At 31.2% G+C, this 10,722-nt stretch overlaps 1 protein-coding gene across 1 annotated transcript; it reads left to right on the top strand.

The window, feature by feature from the left end:
* Positions 1–191: 191 nt before the first annotated feature.
* On the top strand, positions 192–1,528 carry LOC108912968 (jmjC domain-containing protein 4). Its single transcript, XM_018718406.1, has 2 exons — positions 192–798; positions 852–1,528. The coding sequence occupies exons 1-2, from the start codon at positions 287–289 to the stop codon at positions 1,516–1,518; spliced, it is 1,179 nt and encodes a 392-aa protein (XP_018573922.1). The 5' UTR covers positions 192–286; the 3' UTR covers positions 1,519–1,528.
* Positions 1,529–10,722: the final 9,194 nt, after the last annotated feature.

Here is a 10,722-nt window from a genome sequence, read left to right as displayed (position 1 = left end):
GTGGCCGAACGTTTGACAACGTCGGACAATTCTTGTGAACACAACAGGCTCTTAAAATTTAGATTAACCATAGATTACCGGATTGACCAAAACCCACAGACAAATGAAAATATCTTTTAACTTCCCTATAATCCCTATGCCATCATCTAACTTAACAATTAAGAATCTGTCATCTGTTAATTCACGATCAATAGGTGTCAAAAATTAAAAAGTCTGAAATTAAAAGTCTACAGTCAAATATGAATTTTAAAAGCTATTTATAACGAGACTAATGGAGTATTAATAAATGGAATTTGATATTGAAAACAGCAATTCAAATAAAAGCGACTGTTACCCATCAGTGACTGAAATACCTTTTATTAATGCAAATGAATTGACCTACAACAAATTCTTTCAAAATTTTATGTTGAAAAATGTCCCTTGTGTTATTAAAAATGTTACGAGTCAATGGCAAGCTTCTCAATTTTGGATAAGAGATGATGAGCCAGATGTTGAGTATTTACTTACAAAGTACGGTCATAATAAAGTAACCATTTATAACTGTAACGAGAGATATTACAATTCCCAAACGACACATGAAAGTGTTTTTGCAGACTATTTGAAATACTGGCAGGACTATAATGAAGACAGTGCATTACCGCTTGCCTACTTAAAGGATTGGCACTTGAAATTGCTGAATCAAAATGATGAATTTTACGAGGTTCCTGAATATTTTGCCTCAGATTGGTTAAATGAGTACTATACTGCATGTTCGAGTGATGACTATAGATTTATTTATATGGGCGTTAAAAATACTTGGTATGTTTATATAAAACAGAACTGAAATGTGTCTAAAATTTGGTATTCTTCAGGACGCCTTTTCATGCTGACGTTTTCACATCGTACAGTTGGTCTGCCAATGTTTGTGGCAGAAAAAAGTGGTTGCTTTTCCCTCCAGGGGAAGAAAACCTTTTGAGGGATGATATGGGTAACTTACCTTACGATGTATCCAATTCGAAAAGTTCTGTAAAATGTTTTGAGATAATACAGGACTCGGGAGAAGCCATTTTTGTACCTTCAGGCTGGTATCACCAAGTTTGGAATTTAAAAGATACCATATCAGTTAACCACAATTGGGTGAATGGTTGTAATATAAAGAAAATGTGTATGTCGATGATGAAAGAGTTAGAAGCTGTCCGTAGGGAGATTGATGATTGTAGAGGCATGGAAGGTTTCGAAGAACACTGCCAAGTAATGCTGAATGCTTCTTTCGGGATGGATTATTATAAATTTTACGAGTTTATCAAATACATAGGCCTGTCAAGAATGGAGATGCTTGAAAATAGAAGGTCTAGGATTCTGTTTCATGGATACAGAATAGGCCAAAATCATATTTTGTTTGATTTAAAAGCTATTCAGAACGTCTTAGAGGCATTTGTGAACTGTGATGATATAAATAGTTTACAGTATTTTAAAAATTTAGATGTGGAACCTCATGTGTTTTTGCAACAAATTGTAAATATTATGGAAAATATATGACTGTATAGAATTATGCTTTTTTTCTTGATGCTGCTAAAATTGTGAAAATTATTATTATGATTCAACACTTTTTTTGCTAATTTGTTGATAACGGAACATTAACTTTTATTATTATTTATTTTTTTGAAGTATTCTATTGACAATGTTTATATGAAATTTTGTTAAGTCTAAAATAAATAGAAACATTGTAGGTATGACTCATACATAATTATTAAAAGAAGAATGGTATCTTGGGGATAATAAAATTAGAAAAACAAAAACAGTTTAAATGTAGCAAATTAAAAGGTTCTGGTTGAAAATAATAATTACTGATAATAAAAAATGGCATCGAATAACACGCGATGTGATATGTAAACGTGTGAGTAATGTATTTTTAATAATCTTATTAAATTGGTAAGGTTTATGACCTTTGCATACTGATAATTACAAACAATTCAGAATCAAGGACTTCTCTGTACGTTGACGCCTTCAGAAAAATAATTTTATAATTTTAACTAATTTCCTTATTGCCCGATGGCGATCCAAACACAATTACCTCATATTTTTTCATTATTTGTTAAACAGTTTTATGAAAAATATTTTTATTACTGATAATAAAAAAATACAGAAATAAATGACGAAGTTTCACAACATTCGGCCAAGGATCTAGGCACTAGGCAGTAGAGGTTTGCTCAATTTTACCATCTTATTTTAGAATGGCACTACTAAAAGTACAGTGACTTAAAATATATTTTATACCGACTAAGAATTTTTTGCAACTTCTTATGAAATGGAATGTAATCTGATTTGATCTAATCTCGTCTAATACCAAACGTACCTACATGTCATGTGTGAATGATTAATTATGTCACTAGCCTATTTTTTCCATCAGCCCATTCATGTTAAGGCTGATTCACGTTAGGAAGAAATTCTCTATTTTTATGCGAAAAAAATAGCGGAAGCAAATGCCGCAAGTTTATAATTGAAATTTTTTTACGAATTACCTACGTTGATTTTGCCAGAACATAATCGGTGCGTTTACATGTCATATAATTCCCTGACCCTGAACTTGAAAATTTCAAGTTTAAATAATATTACATCCTGCGGTACAATTCGTAAGGTCGGAAATTATAAACCATTAAAATGTAGTAGGTAGTACCTACTTAATACTTATTTAAAAAATTAGTTGAGTTTCAGGTTTTAAAATTATCAGATTCTTTATTTCTTTCCTTAACCCGCTACTGCCTTTATTCTATTGGTCAAATAAAATAATTTGACGTAGTAGGTAGTCGAAGATTATCGTGAAAACCAGATATATTGGTTTTAATTAGTACAATCTGTTCGTAAATAATGATAAACGCTTAATCAGCATAAATATCAGAAAAACAAAGCAATAATTAATTTTGTTGAGAATTTTTTAAAATGACGGTATAGGGTATCCCGAAACAACATAGTAGGTATAGACTATAGATATTTTAAGAAGTGGTTGGTTGTTTAGTTTCTTATGTACAGGGTGATCAAAATTGAATTGTGAAGATTGTTGTGGTCTTTGGGTTTTCAATCCAAAGCTTTCGCATGCTATTATTTTCACATTTTCAAACAAGTTTTCAGTAAAGTGATTGCAATGCTGTCTACTGAAAAATCAATGGTGCAAGAAATGCCAAACTTTAATTAAAAGTTTATTTCAGACAAAAGCAGTAGAATGGATTTTCACTGTAAAAATAATGTTGAGTATATTTTATTTATATTTCAATCGTAGGTAGGTGCTTAAAATAAAAAAAAAAATATATTTTATTATTTTTTCAATATTTTGTACCTACCCAAATTTTTCTGCCCTCCCTGGTATGGATGTCAAGAGCCGCCACTGGTTATAAACAAGAGAAAAATAGGTACTTATTATCTACATACAGGGTGGGCCATTAGTGTGAGAAAGTAAAATAACTCCCTTGTTACTCATAATACTGAAAAAAAGTTTATATAAAAGTTGTACAGAATCAAGAAACCTAAACTGTAAAATTAATTTGGAACATACAGGGCTATGAGTAAAAACGGCACACGCCAAATATTACATTTTTTAAATGGAACACCCTGTATATTTTTGAACATATGGGTTTCTGAGAAAATTCTATATATGGCAATGTAAACAGTTCCATATTTTAGTGCGGGGTTGCCAAGTTATGTAGAAAATTCTTCAAATTTTGGAAAAAACACGACCTCGAAGAAGTTGTATTAACTTTTAACTACTAACACTTGGAATAAAATAATTAGACAGAGTTATAGGCAAATGTTAGACAAAGGCTCCTATATTAGCTAATATCGATATTTTATACAGGGCGTGTTTTATAATACGATCATTTTTAGAAAGTTCAAACTTGATTTTCTAAAATTTTTCAAATGGAACACCTTGTATTTTATTGTTTTATTTTATTCACATATAGATTCACTTCAACTTTTATTAAGCATGTTCTAAACCTAAAATTGTTAGTTTTTAAGATATAGCAACATTTCTGAAAAAACTTAATTTTTATTATTTTATAGAATACCAACAAATAAATATTAAGTAATAAAATGAACTCATAATGGAATGATAAATTATGAACAACTGACAAGTTGACAAAATGTGACAGTTTTTTCCAAAGCCATCTCGTGCTACCGAAAATAATAAAAATTAGTTTTTTCAGAAATGTTGCTACATCTTAAAAACTAACAACTTTAGGTGTAGAACGTACCTAATAAAAGTTGAAGTGGACCAATATGTGAATAACATAGAACAATAAAATACAGAGTGTTCCATTTGAAATATTTTAGAAAATCAAGTTTGAACTTTCTAAAAATGATTGTATTATAAAAACTGTCCTATATATCGATATTAGCTAATAAAGCAGTCTTTGTTTTTAACTCTGTCAAATATTTTTGCCCCATGTAAATAAAATACAGGGCGTTCCATTTAAAAAATGTAAAATTTGGAGTGTCCCGCCAAATTTCAAATTAATTTTGTCGTTTAGGTTTCTTAATTCTATACAACTTTTATATAAACTTTTTTCTGTATTATGAATAACAAGGGAGTTATTTTACTTTCTCACACTAATGACCCACAATGTATATAAAAGTATTAATGCAGGTATTAAATATTTTGTTAAAAATTTAAAAAAAAAATTGAAAGAATAGTGCATAATAATTTCGAATTCAACAAATGTTATCCTTAGTGTAAGCCCAATGTCAATGTTAGATCAAAACAATTTAAAATATTATATGTCCATTTGTGGACTGAATTAATGAATCTTACATCCATGTAATATTCGCCTAAGATAATTTTCCAAAACATATAGACTTGCACAATACTTTTTAGGTCAACCATTCGTCGAGTCATGTCATTATTAAATATTACTCTGATACAGAAACCTTGTATCACAACTGGGGCATCCCCGGTTGTTGTAAATTTGTTCTTAGGACTTTCCACATCCTGTTATAGATTTGTTATAAAAATTCGACACCAATTTTTAATTCAGTTGAACTTTTTTTTGTTCACTCTGAAAGGCCTTTTCAAGAACCTAATTTAACTCGCCTACTTCAGCAACGGACTTAAGTGCAGAATACATAAGTGTCGCCCGAAACGTAGTCGAACTGATGGGATTAATTTTGAGATAGCAGCTGAATAAATGAACCTATCTTGTTTTAAGGCGTTTTAATTTATACTGATTGATCGTCAAATCCTACGAAATTGTTCTGTCTAATCTCGTCTCAAGGCGTATTTCGTTTAATTATGTGTTTAGTTTTATCGAAGACAAAAAGCATGATAAATATGTTGACAAAATTTACAGAATGTATTTGATATCTTCCTAATACACTAGTTCGGTTGTCTGATAGTTTTGCAGTTGTGGGCTGGATGTAAAAAAGTTGCTGAAGCGTTTCTTTTGTTGTTTTAACGTATCAATAACAAATACAAATCTGTTTCGTTTAATTTCAAATCGTAAACGAGTTTCAATCGTATTAAAATTTTGCTTTTCACTAAAGTGACGTAAAAAATATGGTTTTAAAATGGAAAATAGATAACCTGACACAATTGGACAGTTTCACTTCATCCCTGAAATACATAAAAAATAGCGCAACTGATGTAGAATGAGATGTAAATGCAGATTACAGGTAAAACACAGCGATTGACACTTTCTCTGCTCCAGTATTTTACTTATTTGTGTGTTTATTTGCTTGATTGTTTATTTATTAGTTTGTTTGTTTGTATGTTTATTTATTTGTTTTGTTTGTCTGTTTATTTATTTGTTTTGTTTGTTTATTTATATGTTTGTTTGTTTGTTTATTTATTTGTATGTTTGTTTGTTTGTTTGTCTGTTTATTTATTTGTTTTGTTTGTCTGTTTATTGGTTTGTCTGTATGTTTGTTTGTTCGTTCGTTCGTTCGTTTTGTCTAGCTTCCCCATAATAAAGCAGCATATAAGTAATTTCAATGAAGAAATACCTGACATTCGGCATTTTTACATGCACATTTAAATTGTGAATTTATAACAATCAAAACTAATTTACTAATTATGAATAAGAGACATTAGTTGACAAGACTGTACTGTTTACTTTTGACGTTTCTGTCTTCTATATCGCGGCTACGTTGAACGAAGAACCAATTTTTTCTTTGATTAAATCCAAGGGCTTGGCAAGTAAGTCCGGTCCTGTAATTTATGTTCAACATAATAATACCTAGGAATGTGTGTCGGTTGTAAATAGTTAGTTGTCCAAGTTTCATTTAATTCCCTGAAGTGGATTTAGATGTTTGAAAAACATATTTTATTTTAAAACTTTGACACCCTGTAGCTAAGGAACCAAGCGAAATCGGACCCATGTTGATATGAAAAAATAATCTTGCTTTTAGGTTAAAAATTTTGCCCCCCGAGCGTTGGCCCATGTTTTCTGACACACCCTGTATAGATACGATGTTATTATAAAGATTGAGTGTTACAGCTACGTATTTCTGACGCCTGCATGATGTTTCCTAAAGTAGGAGTAAGAAGCCATTATTGAAATCCGTGATATACAGAACCGTTAGAAAAATGAAAGAGTTTTAAGGAAATCCTAACCAGCTTCAAACAATGCCAGTTAAAGAGGTGACTGTTGTTGCTACATTGCTTGCTAACGGTATGTTTATATTTATATACTTTCTTAAACAAATGAATATTCGGTACAGTTAAATCTACTTTACGAGCATCCCACGTATATCGTAAAGGGTTATGAAAAATTGGATACGTCCTTATCGGTATTATTTCTTCTAGTTTACACCGTTGCTTACTTGTGTCCCTCAGAAAAACGCACTGCCTACGGCTCTACCGGACAAACAATACGATTCATATCCAGTTTAAATGTTTCAGTGTAATTAAAGAAGTCATTGGGAACGGCGCGGCTTAATAAAATTGAATTAAAATTGAATCTTCGTCTGGTAACAACATCCTCTTCGTCGTCACGGATGTTGCTCATTCTTTGTCATTTTTTTTTGTTCTAAAAACTCGTTTTCATCGTGGTATCCAACGAGTCGGCTTTTAAGCAATCATCGCTTGTCCTTATGGCTCCATCAAGAGATATATCGTTGATAAAATCGTCTGAGAACACCCAAATATCGGTGATTTACACAAGCTTGGAATCCTATTTGCCTTCACATCGCTAAAGCATATACGTCAGTTCCAAATTTTTCAAAAGGGGCTAAAAAGGAAAATGTTGTATCACTTGCCTCTTAAATTGCCAAAAATAGTGCTTAGTGCTTACGTACTATTATAGGATGTACAGGGCAAAAAACAAAATATTTTCGCTAAAAGTTCAATATTCAATACGAAAGTACTATTAGCAAACTCGGTATTTCGACATAACAGAATATTTGGATGCATTAATCATACAGAGCGTCATTTTACTACAACCCTTCTTCTGTAACTTTTTTGTACGTTTAAATTTTTACACGCAACTATCAGAAATTGCTAGAGAATTTTATTCTACACAAAAAATGTATAACTATCAGAAGTCGAAATTATGCTCGGTTATGAAGATATTACAGAAAATATTTAATAACAGATACCCCATATTATTTGGAAGTAACTACGTATCCGTAACAACATGACAATTTCGGTAAGTCACTGTATTTTGCAAAAGTTTGTTTCTGAAAATGCCTCGTCACATGAATTTACTAATTATGAAATGAGAGACATGATAGTGGACGATGCTAAGAGAACATATGAAGAACTTTATCCGAATCGCAGACAGTTTTCTCACACAATGTTTGCTTCTTTATTTACTATATTAGGAGAAACTGAAACAACCATTTTGTGAGAGATCATTTAAATCAAGTATTTCCAAACCGTTGGATTGATCAAGGTAGTGACTTGCCTTGGCCTCCTCGTTGTCCAGATTTTAATCCGTTAGACTTTTACCTTTGGGGTCATTCGAAAGGAATTGTTTACAATTCTGTAACACCTACTAAAGGATAAAATAAAAGATACCTTACGATAAATTAGACGAAGTATGTAACATTCGTTAGGTGACACCCTGTATAGACCAAAATCATTGACATAAATATTTGAGAAAATGTAACACATACTTTTAATTTCATCACATCATGTTCAATAAAACTTTTTTTTCTGTAACGGGAAAAAAAGGAAAAAGGAAAAAAAGGAAATTCTAAAACATGACGTAATTTTAAGACATCTATATTTATGAGTTTTTACAACATTCTTCCAATGAGCTATCTTTATTTCCGAAAATTGTTTATTATTCTCGTAATGGATACTATAAAATAACTTGAAGTTTACAAATTATAACAAAATTTTGTATTACAAATATAAAAAGNTTGAATACGCGGTTTCGTAAATTTTCCGCGATTTAGTTGACAATAATTTTTGTGACGCTACTTTCGCTGCTTCTACTAACTCCGGTGGAGTCAGAGAAAACTCGGAATCAGACATTTTTTAACTTTATATTATTCAAAATAACTACTAAACAACCACTAAGTTTGCAATTTTTAAATCAAATCACAGAATTAAATTGACAGATATTTGATTACTTTAAAGGTTTCCTTAGCAACGCAGATGTAATTGTCGCTATAAGTATAACAGCCTACCAATTTAAAACTTTAGTGACTAATATATTGTAATAATGTTTTTTCAATATTAAATCGTTGTTTTTCCCGTCACAGAAAAAAATGGTGTATTATACACAGGAAAAAAGTAGATTTTACCTCTCGGTTTTTTGTCTCCCTCCGCTTCGCGTCGGGAGACAACACAACCTCGAACTAAAATCTAGTACTTTTTTCCCTTGTATAATAAATATCTATTACTCAACTGTTTGTTTTATCACCTGATGCAGTTATAAAATTTGCAATGGAATAATGGTGTGCTCATATCAAGTTCGAATTGTTATTATAAATGTTGACTTGTGATCCTCTCTCTACGCCCATGTGCAGAGGTCAAATTTGAAACATTGGTGCATTAAAAACAACAGTTATGCTTTTAAAAGGGCACGTCGATATTACGAAAAAGCCTAAGAGGATAAGAAATAAATTTACATTTTTTACACGAAGGACATGTTTTCATCGCCTTTGGCCAGCCCAAACAATATGCGACATTTTCGACACATGTACGATGTTTTTTCAACACCTGATCTAAATATTCCGCCTCTCTAAGGCCGTCTTGCACTCGTTGAATCACTGATACGATTCTGTTCTCTTTCTAACCGAAACAGTGAAAGGGATTTTTTCCATTGTTCGCTAGTGGCATTGACGTCTACTGTAACATAACACTATTATTTGGAAGTTTACGCGTTCAGGAAGTAGATTTAAATTTTTCTGAGATCCAACAGGTGAAATATTAATAATAAAACTGCTCAACTAATAAAATTATGCGTATTATAAAATAGGTATACGAAATTACTCATTGTATTTCAGTGTTCTTATAATTATTTATAATTTATAATTAGGTATAATTAGGTACTCATTTGTCAGTGAAGCATATTTTTTAAATCATGTTTGTACAATTCCTTAAATTTATTCCTCAGGGTTAAGAAGTTAATCAGTGAGTATTTTTAACTAAAATTTTACCATATTTTCATGCAAACAGACTAAGATTATAAAAGTTGTAGAGCTATAAATAATAACATTTGTTTTTACTTAACACATTTTTAATAATGTAAAACAGTTTTAGAATATGTTTTTTTTATTAAGTTTATTGCATTTTAATGAAATTATAGTTTACAATAATTGTCCAAAATGTTGACGATTTGCTTCAACACAAAGATTCTAGTTTCTATTTGTGCACAAGCGGCTATTATTTTTCCGACAAGATCTTCCTCATTAGAAATGGGTGTCTTGTAGACTAAAAACTTCAGTTAACCCCAAAAGAAGAAATCGAGGGGGTTTAAATCTGGAGAACGCGCATGCCAGCCCACCGGACCTCATCTGGTCCGTCTGGTTGCCAAATCGCTGGTCCAAGTGTGAAACTACATGTTGGCCTTATTGTCTAAGGGGACATTTTCTAATAATCCTGGTAAAACATTTTGCAGAAAATGTTGATAAAAGTTTGCGTTTAACTTGCAAAGAGCAAGTAAACTATTAAACTCGCTTGTATGGTGAGATTGACGGTGTTCAGAATGTTTCTGTTCTTACAAGCGTGCAGCTTTTCTACCACAACAACTTGCTGCACCATAAGCAAGGTGCATATCGACAAGTTCTTCAAATGATGAATCCATTTTAAATGACATTTTTGAATTAACAAACAACACATGTTTTGTCACAATAGAATTAAGTTTTAAATTCAAGTAATCACTGTCCCTTAATGTGTCACAATGACATGTCCATCAATAATTATGTTATTGACGATAACCATTAATGGTTCAATTTTATTCTTGAAAATGAAACAAGATCCGCAAAACCCTCAAGTGAAAACAGTTGCGTTTTCAGTTGTTTCATCTAAAAAAAAAGTTTCAAAGTTGCAAAAAAAGACGGTGTTATATTTTTATGAAAAAAAAATAACAGGTTGCCCCATCAGCACACTCCTGGAATTACTGTAATGGACTCGAAAGAAGCCTGTTTAGCAACAAACTGAAAATTTTATTAAAATCGGTTGAAGCGTTTTTTAGATATTAAAAAAATAAACGATTTTTTTTACAAATTTCAACGCTCTGTATCTCGAAAACGCAACGTTTTCAGGCGTATGTTGATATGGCAAAAAATTGTTATTATGATGTC

The sequence above is a fragment of the Anoplophora glabripennis genome, unplaced genomic scaffold, assembly GCF_000390285.2.
Source record: "Anoplophora glabripennis isolate ALB-LARVAE unplaced genomic scaffold, Agla_2.0 scaffold30, whole genome shotgun sequence".
In the NCBI taxonomy this organism is placed as follows: Eukaryota; Metazoa; Arthropoda; class Insecta; order Coleoptera; family Cerambycidae; genus Anoplophora; species Anoplophora glabripennis.
Note: the sequence above shows the minus strand (reverse complement) of the source record. Positions and strands in the feature narration are given on the sequence as shown.